The sequence below is a fragment of the Saccostrea cucullata genome, unplaced genomic scaffold, assembly GCF_032062105.1.
Source record: "Saccostrea cucullata isolate Sc308-1 unplaced genomic scaffold, CSIRO_AGI_Scuc_v1 ctg4, whole genome shotgun sequence".
Classification (NCBI taxonomy): Eukaryota; Metazoa; Mollusca; class Bivalvia; order Ostreida; family Ostreidae; genus Saccostrea; species Saccostrea cuccullata.
Window position 1 is genome coordinate 231506 of NW_026920828.1, and position 25550 is coordinate 257055.

Here is a 25550-nt window from a genome sequence, read left to right on the forward strand (position 1 = left end):
ATACTCTATACACTGCAGACTGTTGACATGTTGCTCTACTGAGTTCATTCTGATGTAAATACCAGTACAGAATTCAATCCAGATAGATTCCGTGTACTATAGAAAATACGACGATTTCAATGAAGCAGTGCTTTTGTTTGAAATATTTTTGAAAAGAGTTTATGGGTAAAATGGGTGTCATACGATCAGCTAGGTTCGATCATTAACTCTATGCTCATTCTGATATATCATTTCTGTGATTAAAGTATCTAATGTCAGGATTTAAGGGGAAATAAAGAAGTTGTTATTTTCTATCGGCGCTTTGAACAGCCATTTATATGAAATATAATAACTGGGTATTTAAATCTTTTGAAAATAATTTCACATCGACACGCACTGGGATGCGATGTAAACTCTACATTTTCTGAATAATTAGATACCTGTAATTTATATTTCATACATGAATAAAAGACCTAGAAGTGTCACAGAAAATATCCTATTGCTAATTATTTGGGAGAATACTGATTTCTCGCATTTCATTTTACCGTGGAAAACAATTCGGTAGTGTTGCGGTAAGGCACATTATGAATTAATGTTCCGTCACCAAGGCTTATTGGACATTAGTTATTATCGGCTGTTGAAGTTGCTCATTAATTACCATGGGAAACTTGTCGATCCATCGATATTTCACAAAAGTGTAACATTTCTCTCTCGATCGGAGAACGAATCGTCTGCATCACCTGTTAAGGATGAAGAGGTATTGATCACTCAGATCTACGTCCGCGACCCTGGAGAGAGAAAGAATCCCGACACTAGTATGGAATTCAGAACCAAAGGACTCGCCAGACCAGAACGTTTCCGAAACTTGGGGAGCACTTCCATCTAATTATCCTGTAACATTAAGATTCCTCTGTCTGTGCTTGATTTCACTTCGTGTTTTAAATGTCTGAGGTCGTGGCAAATTTCATTTTTATCTTGATTACTTGTTGATTGGAGCTGGTTTCTTTTGTATCGATTGGAGGAATGATGTGTGGGTATATAGCCATTTAATGGAAAGTCTGCTGCCTTTTTCTGTTTGTAGTTTCACCAAATATTACTCAAACATACTATCTGGATTTCAAATTAGGCATTGTGTCACCAGGACAAATCTATTAGGCCGCTTTAGTAATAACTTTATTGACTTAGAGAGAAAATCTGTGCGTATCATTACATCCGCGGGTGATTTCCTTGTGGAGTATTCTAAACACTAGGACCAATATTTACATTCTTATTCTAACCCCGTAAAAATTTGTTTAAGTGAAGCCATCGGTGTGGTTTAGCCCTCGCCTGACGATCGTTTTATGATATTGGTGTCAGGCCCGATTATTGCTAAATCAATCTATCTTCTGCGATAAAAGGATTCAACGTAAATAAGCGACTGACAAGAAGCTCTCGAACAAACCTTTTACTGGAGGGGGCAATATTTCAAATATGGACGGAAAGTTGAGTGCGGACTTGTTGAAAGTTCACAATGCTAATATTAAGAGAGAACACACACCAGAAAAGGGCACGATGGCATCTTCAGCCAGCAACGTGAGCGGTCCAACAACGACCAGACTGAGTATGAAGAGCAGGATTCTGGGGGGTGGGGGAGGAGGGAGTCAGGATAGATCGGACAAACACTCGGAAACAAGTAGTAAAATTTCCCTTGTTCCTGGAAACAGATTCTCCAGAATCCGGACAAAGTTAAGGTTACATACCTTGTTTGGTGGTGCTTTATCAAAACGGTCGGGATCCGAAAGGGGAGGACCGACGAAGGCACTGGAGAATACATACAAAGTGGGTCCGGAGGACGGGACTAAATTCAATCCTCAAAAAGGAGAACAGATCATTTCTAATGTGCTTAATATGTACTTGAAGGATAGAGTTTACGACGAGAGAAAGTTTCCACAGTTGTGTAAAACCTTGTCTGATTTAATCAAGGAGCGTGTTAAACTCTCAGGACTCAAACGGTATAAGGTGATAGCGTATGTTATGGTGTTTGAAAATAAGAAGCAAAGTATTCACTACACGAGCCGGTGTCTTTGGGAATCGAACCTCGACAACTACGCCTCCGCGACGTACAATGGAACTGACTTCGTTGCCATAGGAACTGTTTTTGCCACTTATTACGACTGAATTTAGTGCTGTTTGTGATTAATTAACGGAGGTACACTTCTCTGTCTGGAACACATGATCATACTTTACTTGTACAAAATAAAATGTCATTATAGAAAATATACAGTTTTAAAGTATGGAAAGTTTAACTTAAGTTTTAAACGTCAGTGTTTAATTTGCATATATAATATTTATTATTTTACAATTATCTTTAAAAATCAATCAAAATTCTAAATAAAAATATCTGAATAATGTTTTAGCTGTTTGGATATACTCGACACGCCACGAAATTAAAAAATTCCTACAGTTTGTGACCTGATGTATACCGGTATATTTTTATCAAATTACACATGCCTGCAGTTTTAACTGAAATTGAGAAAATAGATGATCCTTTGTTTAAATGAGAGTTGTGAACTTTTTTTGTTTGCATCACGTTTTCTACTGTTGTTGTTGGTTTTACTTTATTTATTTATTTATTTTTCATTCATGTACTACTTTTTATTATTTAGGATTTTTTCCTCTATTTATATTTTGTTCTTTGTAATAAAAAAAATTGCTTGATTAAATTCACTAGCCGCGTTCTCCTTTCAAAAGATTGAAGAAAAAAACTTTCAAAAATTGAATGTAACATTGTTAAATTTTTTTAACTTATGGATATTAAGTCATAATTTTAGGTAACTCTTATACCAACCCTTATGATTTTTTTTTCAATTAATTTAAATCCATAAATTTTTGAAGGATAGAAATAAGGAGAGTCATTTTCGGAAAAAAATCGAACTCTAGATAATTCAAATATTTAAATCCGCACTTCGCCCAATGTCAAACCAAGCCCTTTTCAGAAGTGACATACTTAACGTTATCTACATGAAAATTTAATTCGTGTCGACATAAAACTATAATTTTATGTTTATTACATTAAAAAGTGCACACATAAATCATGGATTTAACAGCGGAGAAAATCGAACACTTTACAGTTACCCGGGAGACTGTTCAGATTAAGAAGGCGATCGTAAAATCATAATTTGTTTGTAAACGACTCGAGCTTTTGGTTTTTAATGCCTCTTCTCGTTTGATCCTTTTAAATTGATGTAATGTTTGCTGGTCGTCTAAGAAACAGCCCTTGGGAGAAAAGCAATGCCACTCGTTCATCTAAATTGTTTGTTTAGTACGTACATATTAAAGCATTGTCCTTTTAAAGTTCAACGTTACCGATCTCCATGTGTGTTGATATTTTTATCGCTACTCTCAGTCAGGGAATATTTTTTCTTTGTAAAATAAAATATTTTAATATGTAATTTACATGTTCATTTCGTGCTTTTTAATGCCAATCAAAGAGAAGAGAAAACCCTAGCTTGACACACACAAATTAAATCTGTAAAAATGCATATCAAGAGCTTTTAATGAACCTATAGTCAAATTTTGGTAATTAAATATGTGTTATTGGTTAAAAATTCAATATATAATAATAAGAATATATCAAATTTAAATTATGCTTTATTATTTGTAATATAATAATATAACTAAAGTAATGTCAAATATTATTTACATTTGTTTATTTGCCTGTAAAAGCGCTAACGTTGGTCTCATTGTTTTAGTTCTAAACATGTTGTACAGCGTGTTTCCCATGTTGGTTACATGTATATATTTGAATCAGTTTTAATAATTATGATCTTTTTTGATAAACGCAATCAAAAAAATAATTGTAATTTGTTTTATTACATTTTGCGTTGTCTTCAGTGCAAAAATAAAATAATTCAAAATGTTTCATGTTATTTTTTTTAAAAAATGTAATAAAAATGTAATAATCTTAAAATCATGTTTTATATTTTGCGTGAAAAATATTTTTTTTGAAATAATGTATAATACAAAATGTAATAACCCAGGTTTATTACATTTCGCGTTGTTATTATATTTTGCGTTGTAACAGTACCCTGTTTGAGACTTTTATTTTCATGTCATTTTCAAAAGAATCTACACTAAAAGTGTACCACGGTTCTTTTATACAGTGAAAGATATGATAATTTGAAATATCATTGTAAATACACGTGTAGAAATGACCGGACTTTCTGGCATCCTAACACCTGAAAGCAAAATTAAATGAGTTATAAGGGCGCGCTTTTGAATCTGTATGAGCATCCTTGCGCTGTTTAGATTTCTTATTTTCCTTTCCTGTCAGAAATTACGCTTTAAGGAAAATCCACCGAAATTAAGAACTGACACAAATCAGATTTTATATTGATCTTTTCGTGAATGATTATTGGCGATATACACACGTTCCAAGTTAATTATATTTATGGATAGATAAGGAGAGTGTATTATCGGAGTTGTCCATTAGAATCAGGGAAAACATTTACATACGTATTGACAGTTTCTTAGATTACTATTCAAACATGCATTCGCTTTGAGAATTTTAAAAGGGCTAATTAAACGTATTATCTCCGATGCGCAGACAGCGAAAATAGCTTTTGTTTTGGTCACTTGCAATCAATACCTTTGTTTCACTTTTATGAACAAAAGGCGAAGTTCTTTACAATCAGACATATAAAGCAGTCCTCAATACACGAATTAGTCATCGCGCAGACGACAAGACAAAGTTTACCAATTCTTCATTATTAAAGTTTGGAATTTTAAAATTCATTATTTTACCATGACAACAAAGAGTGACTTTCCAACCGGAAGACGCAGCAGTGTGACTTTTAACCTAAATGATGAGGCCTTCCGGATCCGGACTCCCAGTATGGGAAAGAGAGAAAATCAACAGATCCGGGTGTCCAGTTCGGGAAAAGTGAAAACGGAATACGCCCAATCCGACACCAGCAGTGTAGTCTCCAGCTCACTTCCAAAGAAGTTCCACAAGCTTAAAGGACCAAATCGCCTGCAACAGAATTTAGACCGGATCAAAAGTCCTAGTGGGTGTGTGCGACCTCAACATAATGTTAATTATGAAAATACGTACAAACTATCCCCGGATAAAAACACTGCTTTTGATGAATCAAAAATCTCAGAAATTATTGAACGCATTTTGTCAGAAAACCTTAAGGACGAATCATACAACCACGACGACTGTTTAAACTTGTGCGTCCGTCTTGCAGAATTGATTAAAGATGAGGTCAAAGCGACTGGAATTCCCAGATATAAATTGATTACACACGTTGTTATATTTGAAGACAAACGACAGGGTTTTCAATATGGTAGCCGGTGTCTCTGGAACCCTATCTTTGACAATTTTGCTACGGCATCGTACTCAGGGCCCGAATACAGGGCCGTGGGGGCATGTTTCGCCACTTACTATGACTAACATGAGTCAGACCCAGTGAACCGGATGGACAGTCACTTTCCAATATACATGTATAACTTAACAGAACGGTACTAAAAGGGGGGCTTTAAAAGTCCCTTTAGAGTAACTGAGTATGTGAATGTTTTGTAAGGATAAAGACATTTATTTATTACCAAATAACACAATTAGAAGACAATTGTTAGCCTGTATAAAATTATTAAATATTGCTGGAATTCACGGAGAAGCCTACAATATAGTTAGAGAGAATTTACTGTAAATTGTTGCCTTTATATTGTATTGAAATAAAAATGGTAATCAGTATTTCAAAAGTGCAAAATTGATATTTCGCTTCGACAAATGGAGAGGCGATCCGAGAGTACAATATTTCATTCAAAGAGACGTGTTTTTGTTTGTTTGTTTGTTTATCACCATTTACCACCATTGGTAATAAAATATACTAACAGTTCCGGGTATCCAGCTCCTCTTGTCATTGTTACACTAAGCATGATGATTTCACTGCTGCCTAGCCTCTGTCAGTTGTCGACTCCGCGTACACCAGCTTTCAAGAAGGATGAAATGATGAAATCATTCCTAATTAAGGTCTACAACAAGCAGCTTCCCAACTGTTTTGTCTAAAAATAAATCCGCTTTCCCCGACTACAGGGAACAACTTCAATGTCTAACTCTTTTCCCTGCAAGCTGCATACTTCAGACTCTTCCCGATGCGCCTCCATGGCAATGTCAACACTATGGCTACTGGGTTCTGATCTCATGCATTATCTAGTCTCAGAGGCTGTGAAAACCATCTCCAGAAAGAAATCTTCTTTATAGATACACCCTGAGATTCCAGTCCCTCCTATGTCAAACACCGATGATTTCAATCTTCGCATGTTCGTCAGTCTAGTCCCCCCCCCGGCAAAGTTGAGGACGCCTGACTTCTAGCTGCTGTTGCTCTTTCCTGCTCTCTTCTTCACCGCGTCAAACAATTCCTTCGAGACGATATGTCTCCGCCTGTATAAGCCGTGCATCAGTGTAAGTAATCGAGAACCCAGGTAAAAAGTGCATCATGATGGTCCCTTTTCCACAAATCTTGCATGCAGGATCTTCAGAGAGCCGTAGCCTCCCTTTCGAGGAGACTGTATCGAACACAATTCACAGTAAAAACGCAATCCTGAGATGCTAGAGATCTTTTGCAAATCAGATCATGTAATGTTGCATTGTTGAATCCCCCATCTCATCCAGGACTCCCCCCTGCTTACTATGTTCTACCGCGGCGCTCAATCTTTTGGCATCTTCAACTTCTTAACATCTCCATCAACATTGCTTTAGTTTCATGGTATCTCTCTGCCACTGATGGAGTGATTTTTTTTAATTATTGTTGGATCGTCTCTTGCAATTTTATTTTGAATTATTGACTTATTTGTCTCTTACAACTTCACTTTGAATTGTTAACTTATTCCTCTCTTGCAACTTCATTTTGAATTGTTAACTTATTCCTCTTGCAACTTCACTTTGAATTGTTAACTTATTCCTCTCTTGCAACTTCATTTTGAATTGTTAACTTATTCCTCTTGCAACTTCATTTTGAATTGTTAACTTATTCGTCTCTTGCAACTTCATTTTGAATTGTTCACTTATTCCTCTTGCAACTTCACTTTGAATTGTTAACTTATTCCTCTCTTGCAACTTCATTTTGAATTGTTAACTTATTCGTCTCTTGCAACTTCATTTTGAATTGTTAACTTATTCCTCTTGCAACTTCATTTTGAATTGTTAACTTACTTATTCATTTTGAATTGTTAACTTATTCGTCTCTTGCAACTTCATTTTGAATTGTTAACTTATTCCTCTTGCAACTTTACTTTGAATTGTTAACTTATTTCTCTCTTGCAACTTCATTTTGAATTGTTAACTTATTCGTCTCTTGCAACTTCATTTTGAATTGTTAACTTATTCCTCTTGCAACTTCATTTTGAATTGTTAACTTATTCCTCTTGCAACTTCACTTTGAATTGTTAACTTATTCCTCTCTTACAACTTCATTTTGAATTGTTAACTTATTCCTCTTGCAACTTCATTTTGAATTGTTAACTTATTCCTCTTGCAACTTCATTTTGAATCGTTAACTTATTCCTCTTGCAACTTCATTTTGAATTGTTAACTTATACGTCTCTTGCAACTTCATTTTGAATTGTTAACTTATTCCTCTCTTACAACTTCATTTTGAATTGTTAACTTATTCCTCTTGCAACTTCATTTTGAATTGTTAACTTATTCGTCTCTTGCAACTTCATTTTGAATTGCTAACTTATACGTCTCTTGCAACTTCATTTTGAATTGTTAACTTATTCGTCTCTTACAACTTCATTTTGAATTGTTAACTTATTCGTCTCTTGCAACTTCATTTTGAATTGTTAACTTATTCGTCTCTTGCAACTTCATTTTGAATTGCTAACTTATACGTCTCTTACAACTTCATTTTGAATTGCTAACTTATTCCTCTTGCAACTTCATTTTGAATTGTTAACTTATTCCTCTTGCAACTTCATTTTGAACTGCTAACTTATACGTCTCTTGCAACTTCATTTTGAATTGTTAACTTATTCCTCTTGCAACGTCATTTTGAATTGCTAACTTATTCCTCTTGCAACTTCATTTTGAATTGCTAACTTATACGTCTCTTGGAACTTCATTTTGAATTGCTAACTTATACGTCTCTTCTTCAGGACAGTCACCTTGATTTCTTTCAGTGGTTTAATCTTCATGCAAGCAGTATTCTGAAATAAAGCAAAGCCTATACAATGTATGTCGATTGTATGCATGAGAATATAATTACTACGATATATCCATCAAACATATTAAAAAAAAAGTAAAAAGAAAACACAAAATCCTCAGTTAAGCTTTAGCGCTTTCATTTTCAATCTTCAGAAGCTTTGTATCATAGTAACAGTGATTATGACGTCATGTTAAGCGGAACGTTAAATGTCTGTTATGACGTCATAGATACAATATGACAAAAGTACGGGAAAATCACAAGTAATTTATGAAACACTATTAAGTTTTGGCTGAAAAATACTAATAAAATGTTTTTTCTTTTTCCCGTCTTTGGATATCAGTTGCACAACTGAGTTTATAGAAAGGGAAAATTTTGAATTGTTTTTACCACACGCCTCCAGGTGCGAACTTAATTGAATTTGTCTGTATTCGGGTGTACTAATGTGTTGCTTATGTACACGTACACGGGCACGGAGAGTGTTGCCGGTTTCACCAATATAATATTCCTTGCATCCAGGACATGTGATGACATAAATGACATTTTTTGTATCGCATGACATGTTAACTTAAATTCACGCCCATTGAAATTATAGCTGGTCATTTTGTAATGTATTCACTGTACCGCATCGAGGGTTCTTACACTTAGAGACTGTATAAGTATGGTTTGAATTGAACAAAGTATTCTCTTTAGGTTTTTGGGTTGGCGTTTACTGTTGATAAAACGACAATTTTTGTATACGTTTTTGTTTAACTTCCTCTCTAAGTACGTTGTTCAATTCATAAATAATTGAACTCACGTTTTGATTTCTCGGGTTATGCGTGTGCACAAATGGAATTATTTCAATTTTGTATGTTTAAAAGTAACTGACTTCTATCGCACTCCTCTTTCTTTATACCATTATCTACAAGTTGTTCTGGATATTTTTGGTTTAATAAATACAATTTTAATTCCTCCAGTCGAATATCCTTGATATTGGTATTACTCACAATGGTGCATATCCTTCTTGCGAGGTTATATGGTATAGCTGTTTTAGTGTAATGGGGATGGCTCGATCCAAAATGCCGATATTGGTGTGTGTCGGTTGTTTTATAGTAAATATCCGTATTTAAGGTATACCTTTACTCAGATGACTAAACATTCCACTGATAAGAACGAAAAACAACCTATTGCACATTGTACAACTATGATTCTTGTGTTAAATTTCAATTTCAAATAACTAGGTCAATGACCTCGTTTTCATGATAGTGGCCCTGTGTTTTTCTCGGGAAATACCTCAATTTTTCACACTATGACCAATTTTTTCTTCACTCACAAAATATTACAAGCAACAAAGCTCTTTAAATAATGAAATATTATAGCAATGGAACAGAGTTGCTTTATATAAAGAAATGAGTAGAGTTTGGGTCATAAACGTGATAATTATTACATCCGAATTTCCTCTGTCATATTTATATTTTTTTCCTATTTTTAATCAAATATTACAAAAATCTGAATGATAAGAACTCTAAATTATTTATAGCCTCAGGTTACTTTTGTTACCCTAATTCTCATGGTATTAATATTGTATGGGGTCAATGATCAAATTATTGAGATATGTTGTCTGGAGTGGTTTTTGTACATATTTTTTAATTTATTTATTTCATAGCATTCATTTATTTAAAATAATTTATGAGCTTAAACACATATAAAATTTGCAAAATGATGTCTTAAAATACATGTAACCTTTACTTTGTGATTAACATTGCAAGAAATAAAAATTTTGACAAAAATCAAAAATTAAAAATTTAGTCCGAATTTCCTCTGCATAGCCATACATTGAGTTTAGCTCCTGTATATTTTCTTCAAGTACTAACATATTAAATTTTTAAATTGATATTGAGATAAAACTTAGTTATTTCATCCATTTAGAACAATTTTTTATTCAACATTGTAAACTTTATAAAATTTCCTTTCTGATTTCTGAAACCTGAGTAAACGTCATCCTTAAGCTGGTATTATCCTTTGTTACAAGAACATCGATTACTTGTGATTTTCCCGTACTTTTGTCATATTGTATCTATGACGTCATAATAGACATTTAACGTTCCGCTTAACATGACGTCATAATCACTGTTACTATGATACTATTGTAAGCTTCTGAAGATTGAAAATGAAAGCGCTAAAGCTTAACTGAGGATTTTTGTGTTTTCTTTTTACTTTTTTTAATATTGTTATCCGATTACTGATACATTATTTAAATTTTATCCATCAAACATATATATATAGTACCTGCGGTTTGCAAATTCCTGATTTCAACTTTGTTCCTCTTGTTTCTCTTTCCGCAACAGATTGTCGTAATTAAGCCTACTTTGGTAGTACGTCTATTATCTGAAAGATAAACAAGTTTTTAAAACATTTGAAAACCTTAATATAATCATGTAATTTTTAGCTTTTTTTTTGGGGGGGGGGGAGGGGGGTTGTACAAATTCATGAAATAAGAATCCAGCATTTTAAAGATGGGTTTGGACAGTAGTGAAAAAAGAATGATACAATCAATGTCTTGTTTTTTAAATATTTATTCATTTATTTTATTTGGTTAACCCCCTTTTTATAATTGTAAACATAAATGGTGCATAAAAATTATTTTTACCTGTAGAATAATAAACAAATACATCTATAAAAAAACAACAAAAAAAAAACAAAAAAAAAAACGGACTGTCATACACGTTTAAAAATACCAGTATATTTCTCTAAAATATTTTTTTACCATCCATGATTTTTTATGAAAAGTTCTGAGTGTTATATAAAAAGTTATTTTTCTTAATAGTTGATTTTATTATTTTATTTTTAGTGTAGTTTTCACATGTTTCAGAGTTGTCCCTCTTTCTAGACAGGTGCACTCGCGGTAATTCACGAGATTACTATTGGCGACCATAACACTGAAAATGGCGGACGGTAAAGTTTTGTTTGTACACAGACGCTTTTGTTATGTTTGATCGTATAATTTATGGATGTACAAGCGTTAAACCATTTAATGAAAAATTATATATACTATTCTTGTATTTAAATAATTGCCAAAGCCCATGTTAAATGTTTACTTGTGTAAAATTAATAGAAATTGTCGGCTCTTATAACCCGAGTTTCCTCAATAATTGATGTGATATTCATACTTACGATTTCAGATCAAATCAACACAGGATCAGTTACCGGAAAACGTACAGGTAACAAAAGCGGGTCTTTGATCTCATTTCTGTTCAGCAAACCAAGTCGAATGGGAACGACTTTACTTTACCGGTCCCCAGAAAAATGCGCTAAAATGTAGTGTCGCCGAAGGCGACTTCAGTATATATGAGATCGCGTGAGCGATCGAAAAAAATTTTAAATACGAGTTTTTTTTGGCCTTTTGACCCCAAAATTGGATTCTACGGTTAAAAGTTTAGTTTAAAACTTTGTTTTTAAACAAAGTTTTTAACCTCGTTCTCTGAAAAAAATTAATAAACGTTGTTTATTCATGGAAAAAAATCGACAAAGAATATTTTGAACGAAGCGCGTGCGGCGCATGCTTAGTGTCATTTCTTTCGGACTTAGTCAATCTTCCATGTAAACAAACGAAAGAAATGCCTATGAATCTGAATAATGATCTTGGAAAAATTACAGAAACAACTAAATTTCTTAACTTAACAAAAAGAACGATTCACTAACCCTAATCCATCGTATGGTATGCAAGGACTAAGACGTTCAGACGAAATCTCCCGGGCAGATGCTAAACTAACCCTAATCAGTCGAATAATGTGCGAGGATAACCCTAATCTCTGAACGCGAGACTAACCAAAAAGTGATACTAGTGCAAGGACTAACCCTAATCTCTCAGGTGGGTGCAAGACTAGGCCTTTATTAGTGTGCAAATTTAACCCATTTCGGTTGAGTGACGTAGTTGTTTCGTCACAGTCCAATGAGCGCGAGGATCTTGCGGATCTGGGGACCGGTAAAGTAAAGTCTACCCGTCGAATGAATGAAAGAAATGATCAGTTTTCGATATTTATTATTTTTTTTTAGAGTACTAAGAGCAAGAACAATTTACAAAAAAAAAAGCATAAACTATATGTACTATGTGGTTTGAAACAGCATTAGAAACAAAAATCTGAGATTTCTTCTGTGTATATATAGTAGTAATTAAAGTACAAGAAGAGTCGAGCAAATGTCTTACAGAAGAGACAAAATTCATTTCAAACAGTCAAGACTCCTCTGAGTAATACTTGATATCGCGATTACTTAACTTAGCGGAACTCTTTCGCGAAGGAGGTAGGAATCGTCTGTTGGGTGGGGGCAATGTGCTTTTCAATACAATGCAAGATCGGTCATTGTAGCATTTATAAGGACAGATAAGTAAAACATCCTGGTGGAATACCTCGCTAAACAATCGCTGAACCAGCCTAATATATTTTTGAGAGGAGCAAATCCTAAATTGTCACATTTTTAACGATATTTTTAATTAAGCGGACTCTTCTCGTTAAATTTTCATTGAAAATCGTCACATTTTTAAGCAGATAAAATATTCTAACTTTCCTTATTTGACATTCTACTATTTGGAGTTCAATATCTGGCAAAACATCGTGATTTCGGCATTAAATTGTTCGAATCATTCGATTGTCACTACTGTAAACAATGTCATTTGCCCCCAGAAATGTAGACTTTTCTCGACTCCCCCGCAAAAGAGCGGTAGTAAGTTAGATAACTGCGAGGTACTCATTGGTAGTCGCGATATAACGTATTAAATGTGCTTATTAAGTTCTTGGTTTGAATTAAGGTACATTCATAAAATGTTGAAGAAAGGCTCACATTTTCTATGCTTTAGCACCATGATCACTAGCCACTAACATATATTCACCTAGTCAATTCATGAGCCTGGAAAGCAAATGGATAGATCCAGGTAAAGCTAGGTGGATTTTCATGAATTATCACATTGGAATAAAAAAAAATCTGAATTATCTGTCCCTTGTTACTTTGCTGCATGACAAATACAAGAACAAATTCTTTTGTTTATTTGTGTTCATAAAACTTTAAAACATTCCATCTAAACAAAGGAAATAATAATTTTAAAGTTAATTTTGCACTAATGCTTAAGAAATACATGCTAGTCCTTAATGATGAAAATTTACTCATATTGCCTGATTAAATTTCAGAAAATAATAACAAGTGAGAAAGAACTTCAGGAGAATCCCTCAAAGCGACCACGAGTTGACCTACAATCTCTTCCTACCAGAGCGTATCTGGATACCACCGTAGTCCCCATACTGCTGAGTGGAATGTCGGTTCTAGCCAAAGAAAGGTAAAGAGTCTCAAATGATCTCTCTCTGTATTTGAATGCGCGTTAAAAGTGTAAGAAAATTTTTATTTAGATTTACGAAAAAAAGTTTTGACTAGAAAACTGGAAAAAAATTGAATCAAAATTTAACTGATCACAGTGAAATAAGAAAATTGCTGGAATTTCAAGACTGTTTGAATTTTTTATTCACTTCAGACATGAAATACACTTGTAAGTAAAAACTAAAGAGAAAAATTTTAAAAATAAAATAAGAAGAATTTAAAGCCAAAAAGTTTTAAATGTGTTTTTTTTTTTCCAGACCACCTAACCCTATAGAATACCTCGCAGCCTATTTATTGAAGAACAAAAATCAGTTTGAATGAGAGAGGGGATATCATCAGGGGTAGATTACTCTCTCTAGACATTGTTATTATTCATGTTATTTGTGTCAGGTGTACTCTTTTATGTCATTGTAAATAAACAGGAAAACACATCATATTCACTTGTTTATTGTTAATACATACCAGGATCAGGTTGCACAACAATAGGACTAAATGCTAGAAAAAATTCATGGAGACTCTGATATGATGATCATTGTTAAAGTGCTTCTTTTGAACAGAATTTTCCTCCTACAGGGCCGTCACCATATTTCAGAAAAGGGAGGGGTGTTGGATTTAAAAAAAAAATGTAATGGATATCAGATAAACAAAATAATGGAGCATTACCTGAATCACGCGAATAATAAATAATTTTGCGAAAAGATATATACAAGTTTTGTTTGTTTGTTTTTTATGGAATTTAAGGTGCAAGAAATGTTGACAATGAATTTGAAAGATTCGTAAAATACAGCTTTTAGAACAAAATATTTCAAGAATTATGAATATCAAAGTAAAGAAAATTAAGAGTAGAATAGTCAATTTGGTGATAGTTTCCATCTCTCCGTTGGTATTATCCTAACTTTTATAGGACTCGTGTTTTATATTCATTGATTGTAAACAGACTCAAATGCATATTAACGCGCTAGGCGCCTTTTGATGGTATAGGTAAAGAGACACTTTTCAGATGCTCGCATCTTATCTCGTTCCCTTGACACATTTTGCCAAAATACGGTTGAATTGATTTGCCTGATGTATTTACACTGTGGAGACAATAGAGCATGCTTATAACGAGGGTCATCCCACTTCATCCAGTTCCTAAAACCATGCCCACAGTAGAAACAACACACTTTATCTTCCAGTCTGGTGTAGTATAATCCAGCATCCGCCATCTTTAAGGCGTGTGGGAGTTCCCCGTGGTTCCAAGTTTGGTATGAGATAAGTCGATCCAGAAATCTTACAAATCGTAAGTTATAGACCCTGCGCGGAGTACTCTTCCCAAATCTACTCTGATAAATGAAGTCAGGTGTTTTATTCTGTCGTATAAATGGACAGTTGTAATACCATTTAGCATGTCGCTTCCAGGGGTCCTCATGTGGCTTAAAGTCCCAGTCCACTCCATTACAATAAAAACAACGCAAAATTACACCATTCTGTTCACAAAAGTACCCTGCTTCAGCGAACTCCTCTTTGGAAGGTGGCGGACTGGCATGCCAAGTTTGAAAACTGTCCAGCCTTGCATCGTAGGAAACGAATTGTGGATGAGCCGCTATCTCTGGAATAATTTCCACCAATGCGTCATGAATCAAGAATCGACATTTGTCTCTTATGTTTCGGGATTTCGGAATACCCTCGACATTGTACATTATATCGGTCAAGTAATGATCACTTCTTGCTCTTAAAACCATTCTCATTAATTCATTGAACTCTTTAACGTCACTCTCAGTTTCTCGACATATCAAATCATCTTCCAGAGATACCTCTAATGTTACACTTGTTAACTCATTTGGTAATTCTCCCATGTTTTGCCTGAAAATGTTTGCTATTTGATAGGGCCTAGAGGCATATGTTCTAAAGGCATTCATAGACAAGGAAACAGTTTCTCCACTGATTTGAATACCCAAAGTTTCCACGGCGAGATGGAAAGCCATCGATCGACCACTTTGGTTGAGAAAGTGGCATAGATTAAGCGCCATTGGGGTCAGAAGAAACGCATGCACTTCTTTTATTTGGGCTTCTTTCAGCTCTTTTTCAAATATGTTTGCAGCTGCTTCTAGGGAATTTACAGCAGTGTCATTGTTGGGTTTCGAGGTACTTTGAGAAGTTTTTGCATTTGAATCAATCGACCCAACAAGTATATCCATCCAGTTTTTTGGGTGGTCATAAATATTCAGGGGTTTAACGAGGACCAATACCTCTGGAAGCTCACATATTTCGAGTCGGACTGGAATCAAACAATCCGGATCATCCTCTTTGTCCCTTGACAAGTCTTCATGCACTGCGTAATTCGCCCTCAGTAGACTTTTCTTACATGATAAGAATTCGTTGTTGAGAATAATGACGATTTTTAACGCTTTTCTCATATTTTGAAGGACCGACCCTAGAATGTTTTCTCCAGGGCACACGTCTCTCTCCTCATAAAAACATATAAATCCAATCTTTTCTAAGTTTCCCACCGTTTCTCGTACCCAAGCTAAAGCCATATGATGATAAATAAAATAAATGTGATGGTACTTTCCATATCGTAAGACTCTTGTATGACGAGCAACTGATGGGACATATCTTGTTAACATTGAGGCTTCCATATCATACCCGTTATAAGGTATTCTTGTTCATGTCAATTTTTTATCAATTCTTCATACTTCCTCTTCCGTTAAAAAAATGATTTCAATTGTTTGCGTCACCCACGCAAGAGTTACGACCTATGACACTTATATATCTCGCCTCAAATTATACTAAGAAATTTTTATACATGTCCATTTACCTTTAAATTGCATTGAAACCATCTCAAGCGTCACATTGCACAGCAAATTATAATACATGTACAAAATCAGGGTAATGGCAATTAAGCCGTCTTTTGAAGTTCTTTGCTAAAACCATTAGAATGGCAAAACTAGACCAGTAATATTAATTTCGTTTACAGGACTCAGTATTTTTTTTTTTTTTTTTTGTATTTCGATGGTAATTTAATTTCATACGTTGTCTCACAGTTTGTATGATAACTTAAGTTTGAAGTCGTTGAATAAGAATGGAATAAAATATGTGTGCCTTAAATCACTAATTTTAGAAGGGCCAAAATTTAGGGAGCCTAGATCTTTCAACCGACGTCTTCCTTTTATAAATGAAATATGGAAATAACGAAAGAAGTCAAGCTCAAAGTCCATGGAAACAGTACAAGTCAGGAGCAGATCAAACGCAGACCTCTAAAACACCGCATGTGGGATCAGGTGCCATGAACGAGTAAGCATTCCATGTAGACCGATCACATCCGCCACCTGCGCTCCTTCTCATGATCGGGCAAATTAAAAAAATCGGTAAACAGTTAAGTGTGTAACTTAATTATAGATTGTATTTGCCGACAAGATCATTGTATCGACCATAGAACTTATGGAATGATGACTTTAATCGAAATTTAAGCGATCTGTTAATAACGGCGTAATGGGAATTCTGACATGTTTGGAAAACTTGATCTCCGAATCTACTGTAGATGATATCAATCAGAAACTCAAGCATCTTTTTAAAATCAACTTCAGATTACTTGTGTGTACAAAGAGAATGTTAACAAAATAATTTTGCAGATGACCAATGACGAGGTAAGTTTATTTAAGCGTTCCATTTTTACTGAAAGAGCAGCTGTCTATGATGTTAAGAAACCTGAACATTAATTTATTGTGTAACCGAGCAGTAAGGCAGATGTTATGTTTTCATAATTTATTCAGGAAATAAAGGCATTGATCTAAAATAAACAAAGTACATAATAAGTCAAAATTACAAAAATTGAGAAAATAACGTATGAGATAATATACCTTACAGTATACGTTTAAGAAAAATGAACTCTATGAAAAATTGTGTTCTGTAAACAATTCAAATTGAAACCTTACAGACTCATTTCATTTACAACTTTGAATGCAAAAATACAATAAAGTAAAAAGTTTGCAATCAAAATAATAACTTAAATCAAATCATTACATGGCAATGAAACACATAATTAAATATACACGTTATATACCTTAAGAAGCGTATGATGGACACTGGATTTAAAATATACTTATCTCTGGAAAACGTATTACTGCTCTGATATACAAGGTAAAGCGCGGTAAATTTATACTTATAATGAAAATGTACTATTGGATGAAAAAATAGTAAATAACCAATCAAATGAAAGAGCCAATGAAATCATAGAATAAAACTTTACTCAGGCAACTCAATCCAGGTGCGCAATAGAACTTTTAGTTAATCAAATTTTAAGATTATATTTCTCAAAACGATATGAAAAAATAAATAAAAACGAATAAATACATATAGAAATAGATTTCATAATGTCACAATTGTAACATGATGTAATCACATGTAGTTAATATAGTACACGGTTAAAAGTATTCGTATTTGTGGCTTTCGGGAGCCAGAAAGAATCAATATCTACATTGTCCTTGAATATATATGTAGGAAATTAGGCTGGACTGAGAACATCAGCCTGGATATCTCAGTGGTTAGAGCACCTGACTAGAAATACAGGGGTCCCGGGTTCGATTCCCGGTCCAGCCATATGTTTACAATATATATGTATTTATGAATTTTCAATGTATGTTTACTCATTCCTCCTTTCCATACTACATATATATATATATATATATATATATATATATATATATATATATATATATATATATATATATATATATATATATATACAGACCTTGACTTTAGCTCTGATCAACCATACTAATTTAGTACTCACCATTTACCAGCACTGCATAGTCTTGGTGATTTTAACAAATAAAACCAAATAGCCTTCATCTTGAGGTTATAATCTGAGTGTTGTCACCGTTGTTGTGTATAAAACAAAGCACTATCATAGACCTAAATTGAAATCTAGATCTAGATGACACTACCAAAGTGTATCCTCAGATATACAACAGCCAAATAAGTGTATTGTCAAAGTGGTTTAATAGGGACAACTCAATGTTCAGAGAGTTTTGTCTTTGCCTCTAGATCTAAAATTTGATCAAGTTATAGAACATAGCTGCCTTGAGTTTTAACATATGACTCGTAAATAAGCGTACTCCATATTATATAAGACTATATACGATATCAACACGGGGATATACCTTTACCTTTTCTCTCCTGCTGTGGGAGAAGTAAACGACAATTTTCGTCGCTGATCCCAATGATATTTAAAGCATACGTCCATCAACACGGGTTACAACTCATTCCTGCACAGTGACTTTCTGTATGGCTTATATAGGGGCTCTCAGATAATATAAAACAACTGAACGAAAGAATATTATATTCTTTTTACTTACCGTGTTCCGCTTTAACCTTAGTTTAAATGTATGTTAATTTAAATTCAGAAATCATAAACTATTATGGACGAGCCTGAATACATACGTATGAGGTACATCAACTAAACTGTAACGCTTCATGAAGGCATGTTTTACATGAAGCGCTAGGAACTTCATGAAAAAGCCGACACGAAGTGAAGTAGTTTAAAACCACATGTATTTAAATTCATTTAATTTAATTCCTGAAATGTGTTTACAAATACAAAAAATAATTCTTAAGTTTTCTGAGATCCTTTTGACCTTCGGACGACAACCATGCATTTCACATAAGATAATACGGTATTCAGTTTTCAAGTTATCTTTGACGATTTTTTATGTGTGTATTCGACATTCTTGGAGTATAACAGATATTTCATATTTTGTCAAACCTTACAAACACACAATTGCTGTTGACAATTGCACCCAGTGCTCCGACGGATAGTAAAAAATCCCCTTGGTGAATAAGATGCAAACAGATGTGTTTACGACCACAATGTCTGTTGATTTTGGCCAACAATGAAGGTACACAAGCCAAACTCTAGGTGTACAGATGTTCCTACAAAACAAGGGTAAGATATCCAAAGTAATAGTGCATTCGGTACTTATATTCAGAACGCATTGAAGTTTCTCTTCACAATAAAAATTACAGACAGCGAAAGTTTATACCTGTATTTCGATACGTCATTTTATTTTTTGATTTTAACACAACAGTTGGCACAGTTAAATACTATATATACGTGCATATATGATGGAGTTTTTCCCTGTAAAGAATATAACATATACACTCTTACAGAGTGATGTTACTTTGTCCACTATCACGTATCCTAAAATCACCATCCGTTTGGTCATTTCTTGTTTGCTGGTCGTTGATCTTGGTGATGCCAATATCGTAACGTTCTTCTACAGTCTACACACTTCACAATTTATAAGTTACGAAGTAGTTTTGAACTTGTATTGTTAATCGGATGTGATGAAAGTTTGACCCCATAAACAATAAGGATAGGCCTATTAGACAGACAAATATTAAAATATTTGTCAATTTTGATGAACAAAAGTGATATTATTTGCAAAATTAGAGATTTATTAAAAATTTAATAAACATTTTACAGGTGATTGAAAATTTGAGTTAAATCTAAGTCTGTTTCATGATCCTTGGACCAGATGACGAACTTCAAAAACCCTGAGAAATTCTAGAACCTTCGAAATCACCAATTTCTTCAAAAGTCATTAATATCAATACGAACGACTTTTCAACACTCTATGCAGGAATCCCTCAAGAAAAAGTTTTAAAAAATTAATTAAAGTCTTTTATTCTCTTTTTTGAAATCATAGACAACTACATCTTCAATAAAAACGGACGTTTTGCATTACTTTATAAAATCCACTCTGATTGTATACAGAAGTATTTTGAAGTTCATTTTAAAGGATGCTGGAGTTCTTCATTGATAATATTTATGTAGTCTTCGGAGTCCTGATTGATTAATATTTGTGTAACATTTAGTCTTTGGAGACAGATCTTACAACACACTGCTTGAATTTCGAAGGACACGTATTGTGCTCCTGTTATTGCTTACCAGTTTTTATATTTCCATGAAATATACATCATCGAAAGCCGTGGGTCTTGTGTCCATTCTATTTCCACAAACAGAATGGACACAAAACCCGTGCCTTGCGACAATGTGAAACATATGCAGATAACAAACAGTATTCTAGCTCAAAAGTCCATAACACAATAAAAAATTGGAGCGGAGCAAACACAGACCTCCAAAACATCAGAGGTGGGATCAGGTGCCATGGAGCAGTGAGCATCCCCTGTTGACCGGTCACACTTTCCGTGTGCTCTTCGTCCTAATCGGGAAATAATGGAAAAATCCGTCGTCAATTCAGTATGTAAATAATGGCCTTACTATTAGTTTGAAAGACGTCAGTCATCATTTGACTCAATGATTAATTATATTTGCTGGCAGTGTCATTGTATCGACCATAGAACTTACGAAACGATGACTTTAAACGAGACTGCCGATATTCTGTTTCATCAACTTGTTTGTCAATAATTTACCTCGTTTAGAAATTGTTCATACGTAGAGCATCCTCTTGAGTATCGAATCAACCGAGAATATAAACTCCGTATGCAGATGATGAGGGTATGTTGCCGCATAAGTAAGGGAAGTTGACGATTGAAAAGTTTTAAAAGTCATCACGTTTATCGTAGAGCTTGGTTGTTAGTTTACCATTAACGTCTTTTTCAACTAAAATATCCAACTATGAAACAGATGTGTCAGTTAAAACTTCTACATGAGAAGAGTTTTAAAACCTTTGGTGTGACTTACAATTCGACATTCAGATATATCGAAGATGTTTTATCAATTTACAATATTTATTTTTGTGTATGGATGGCAACTCGATATATACCAGTGAACTTGAAATAAAAAATACAGTAAAATGCCACAGAGTCTACCAAAAGGGTTTTATATTTGGATGTTTTACTTACTACGGACGATAAGGGACAACTGTTGACGATGGGAAATATAGTTGTACATGTACTTTCCTTATTCGTGTAAAAATATTCCACTATCATCTGCTGTATGTTTCTCCAAACTTATTCACTAACAAAAGGTTCCTCTGAATACAGTCAAATTTTAAAGCGAGGCAGGCTGCCAGCTTATAAATTGTTGTCAAGAACATCGTTTAAATTCTGCACTCGTTAATTTTATGGTCGTTGTTTTGACCTTGTTTGCAAACAAAACCTATCATTGGGGAGTATTTTGTCTGAGTTGTTGTACACAAATTGACAGGCCTTTGTTGTTATACTGGATTTGATTACACAATGTATCCTTGGTCGATACACGAGGATCAGGGCGGGTGTGACCGGTCTACAGGGAATGCATACCTCTTCAAGGCATCTGATCGCACCTTTGGAATTCCCAGATGTCCTTGTTTTATGCTTTCTTCACAGTTTTGTATTTATAGATTTTTTAAAGTCGATGTTGGATCACTGTTCTTTTTCTTCCCATTTAACATTTCATATTAAAAAAATATGAAGATATGCCAGACACATACTAGTTGGGTTTTTTTCTTAAATATTCGAATGAAGTGCTGTTGTGTTTGATATAATTTTTTTTCTCAGACGAGAGAACCAATATGTATAAAAAGACGATTTTGAAAATAAATCAAAATATTAAAAACAAAAAATCAGTTCCTGGTTACAATATATACAAATGAGAAAGTATTAAATGAAAATAAAAAATTTTACAATACAAAGAAGAATTTATATAATGCAAATGGAAAATATAGAATGCAAATGAAAAATTAAACAATTCAAACGATTGTTTTACAATACAAATGATTTTTTTTTTACAATACAAATAGAAAATATAGAATAAAAATAGAAAATATAGAATACAAATTAAAAAAAATTATACTATTCAAATTGAAAATTACAGAATACAAATGGAAAATTATAGAACATAAATAAAAATTATACAATATCAATGAAAGATTATATAATATATATGAATATTTTTAGAATACAAACAAAATTTATAAAATACAAATGGATTTTTTACAATGCAAATGGAAAATTATAGAATATAAATAAAAATTTTACAAATGCAAATGGAAATTATCAAATATTGCAACGTTAGACATGCCATACTATAATATGTTTGACTTGGGTCTTGCATTTTATGTCGTTTTTGTCAATAAATAAAAATAGAAAAAATAGATAGTTTTTAAAATAGTATTTTCTAGATTGTATACAATTCACAATGATTATTGCATATGAATAACAAGATAATTAAATATAAACCAAAAGTTTATAAATATAAATCATAAGAGTTCGAATAACAGTCTCCAGGATTTAAATAACAATCACAAGTTTCATCTAACTCACACAAGATTTGTATAAGACTGTGACGTGATATAAAAATGCAGTATATGTATAAAGAAGCACAACTTTGTTAAAATTTTTAAAAAATGCATTTGCATTAAGAAATACTTATTGTTGCATTGCTACATTATCATAACCTTGTCCATCCGTCTGTGAGTTACTGGCGTTACTGTCAATTTGTTTGTTTCTTTTTCGACGAAACAATTTTACTACGTGTTTTCTGAAGTGGCTATTGTATGTTACATAAACCACAGGTTTTATAAGCGTAGTACAGTGGCACAAAAAGATGACCACAAAAACCAACTCGTCACTGATATTTGCGAATCTATCCTTAAGAAAAATATACGTAACAACAACATATGGAAGCCAGAGAAAAAATGTTGAAAACGTCATAATGACGTAGGTTTTTGTGAGCAAAGTGTCATTTTTAGCCATGTGATATACCTTCTTCTGTTGAACCTTTTGCTTTTCGATTCCCTTTTGGACATCATTGGTGTTTTCATCATCGGACGAATCATCATGGATGTACCCGTCCTCGGTGTATGTGAATTTTTTCCCGATGTTGGGTTTGATTGCTCTGGTTCCCGCGTTCTGGAATTTGTATTGGAGGTTGCGGAGCCTCTGAGAGTAGGAATCACCGATTGCATTCCTATTTCTCTCCACTATAAGCGCCCCATTGTCATCTTCTTGTTTCTTAATTTTTCGAATCATTATGAAAATAAAAAGATACATTCCCATACAAAGAGTAATTGGGATCCCAAAGCACATGGCCGTCACAAAATTTGTCTCCCTTATGTTTTTCTCGTGATTCATGGCGCACTGAAATTGATTTGAGAAATAGCTAACTGTTCCCCATCCAAAGTACGGGAAAGCCGAGAGGAGTCCATCAAAGAACCACAGAGCCAGGATCATAATGAAAACCACGGTGTCGATGAAGATTTCACTATGTTTGGATGGTCTCACAAATAAAAGGCATCTGTCAAAAGCCAGTAGAACGAATGAGTGAGTGTTCAGGAACAACCAGAAAGACATAAAGTATTCCTGAGCTTTACAGACCCAGGAAGGTAAAATCCATCCATCGTTAAACAAGGAAACGACGGTCAAAGACAACCATCCAAGAACGGCCAAAATGTCCACCACGGCCAGAGAAATCAGAAAAAACTGAGGGGGCTTTCTCAGACGTTTCCTCTTCACACAGGTAAAGAACAGGATACAGTTCAAAATAACCGACAGAAGACCAATCAGTGCCAGACAGGCCCCCATTCCATAGCGAAAGGCAACAGTCGCCATTTTCTTTCCCTGGTTTAATTGTTGGCGTCCTTATTTGCAAAATAGCAACAACTTCTTAAGTTAATTATTATGTCCTGTAATCTAATTATCCGCTGTCCTCAAGCAGAACGATTGTAACATTCGTTTTCTAAGCGAGTCAATAATGACAGTTGAAAGATATATAAGTGAATGAATCCAATTTTTTTCATCTGTTGTAAAACGCTTCAATCTATGGAGTGAAGGTAAACTTTACATTATAATAGAAACCGGGTTTCATTTGTTATTCATTTGATTTTCTACCTGCGGTGTCAATAAAAAGGGATTTAAGCCGATCCATCCTGACCTTTAAATTCACCGTAAAATCTCTTATCAATATCTTGAGCACGTCTTTACTTGAAATTCAAGTGCAAATATCAATATGTTTGTCACAATCTTATGTTACCGAAATTATTTTCATATAATTGGTAAGTTAAATCTTATTGAAAAGATGCTACTGAATTATACGTTATTTTACAAGACAGAGTAAGGATTTTTTTTGGTGTGCCAATATTACATACGTTACTATATTTCCAGGCAATGCAAAGTGAATATTGCTATTTCCTTTGTGAATCTCAAATGGAATTGTGAATATTTAATTTTGTTTTTTTTTTATTTGTCAGAAAGGAAAAATAGTTATATGCATTAAAATCTGCATCTTGTTGCAAATTACATCCTTTTTTCCAAATTAAATGAATATTTGAACGTGCAGATAAAAAAAAATGGTGCTTGTGCAGGTGCGTGTTTGAGGTCGAAATGAAATGGGGCAACAGCTTTTTCATTTTAGTCCATCTCATGGTAATGACAGAACCAAGAAACAGCCAGTAAATTGATGTTCCGATTTAGCGATGCCGCCGATTTACACGTGAGCTGTGGTGTATTGTCCTGAACCAGGAAGTAACATGAAGAAATCCAGCCCCGGTCCCAATCACTCTGGCATTGTCACAGCCCGTGATTACCGTTAACCTATATTTCCTTGTCAATCGTAATTTATGCGCTAATTAATGCAATTTCTCACGATTTCATTACAAAGTATTTGCCTCTGATCAAAGACGTAATTAAAAGTTATTGAGACGGCAGTTTATTTATTTGTTTTAATTAAAACAAGGAAACAACAGGTGGTAATTAGGAACAAATAAGAGATAATTGATCTTAATTTTAAAGAAAAAGTGTCCAAACTGACACGGGCAGTATCAACAATCCGAACACCTGGCTAATAATAATAATAATAATGATTTAAAACATTAAAGATTATTTTATATAAAATACTATTTGATTTTTAAAAATCTTTTTGACATATTCTTTTAGAAAATTTGCCTTAATTTGATTTCTTAATATATCTTCTACCTTATAAAACTTATATCTAGAAACAGTTGGAGATATAACTTGATAAAATATAGAATTTTAATGTAACAAATGCAGGATTGTTTTTTTACATGTATATGGAGAACAGCTTTATCTTAAAACAGAAGTTGGAATGGTATGGAT

The 25550-nt window shown here is 33.7% G+C and overlaps 5 protein-coding genes across 5 annotated transcripts; 3 read left to right on the top strand and 2 right to left on the bottom strand.

Annotated features, from left to right (window-relative positions):
- Nucleotides 1-556: 556 nt before the first annotated feature.
- On the top strand, nucleotides 557-2330 carry LOC134258367 (dynein light chain Tctex-type 5-like). Its single transcript, XM_062740892.1, has one exon. The coding sequence runs from the start codon at nucleotides 1450-1452 to the stop codon at nucleotides 2134-2136; it is 687 nt and encodes a 228-aa protein (XP_062596876.1). The 5' UTR covers nucleotides 557-1449; the 3' UTR covers nucleotides 2137-2330.
- A 2372-nt stretch (nucleotides 2331-4702) lies between these two features.
- Nucleotides 4703-5855, top strand: LOC134258368 (dynein light chain Tctex-type protein 2B-like). The gene has a single exon (XM_062740893.1). The coding sequence runs from the start codon at nucleotides 4763-4765 to the stop codon at nucleotides 5411-5413; it is 651 nt and encodes a 216-aa protein (XP_062596877.1). The 5' UTR covers nucleotides 4703-4762; the 3' UTR covers nucleotides 5414-5855.
- Nucleotides 5856-9211: 3356 nt separating this feature from the next.
- LOC134258355 (protein dpy-30 homolog) lies at nucleotides 9212-13950 on the top strand. Its single transcript, XM_062740881.1, has 4 exons — nucleotides 9212-9238; nucleotides 11330-11368; nucleotides 13331-13476; nucleotides 13772-13950. Exons 1-4 carry the CDS (start codon nucleotides 9212-9214, stop codon nucleotides 13833-13835), a joined length of 276 nt encoding a protein of 91 aa, XP_062596865.1. The 3' UTR covers nucleotides 13836-13950.
- A 372-nt stretch (nucleotides 13951-14322) lies between these two features.
- LOC134258369 (uncharacterized) lies at nucleotides 14323-16174 on the bottom strand. The gene has a single exon (XM_062740895.1). The coding sequence runs from the start codon at nucleotides 16130-16132 to the stop codon at nucleotides 14465-14467; it is 1668 nt and encodes a 555-aa protein (XP_062596879.1). The 5' UTR covers nucleotides 16133-16174; the 3' UTR covers nucleotides 14323-14464.
- Nucleotides 16175-22629: 6455 nt separating this feature from the next.
- On the bottom strand, nucleotides 22630-24285 carry LOC134258370 (5-hydroxytryptamine receptor 1F-like). The gene has a single exon (XM_062740896.1). The coding sequence runs from the start codon at nucleotides 24045-24047 to the stop codon at nucleotides 22866-22868; it is 1182 nt and encodes a 393-aa protein (XP_062596880.1). The 5' UTR covers nucleotides 24048-24285; the 3' UTR covers nucleotides 22630-22865.
- Nucleotides 24286-25550: the final 1265 nt, after the last annotated feature.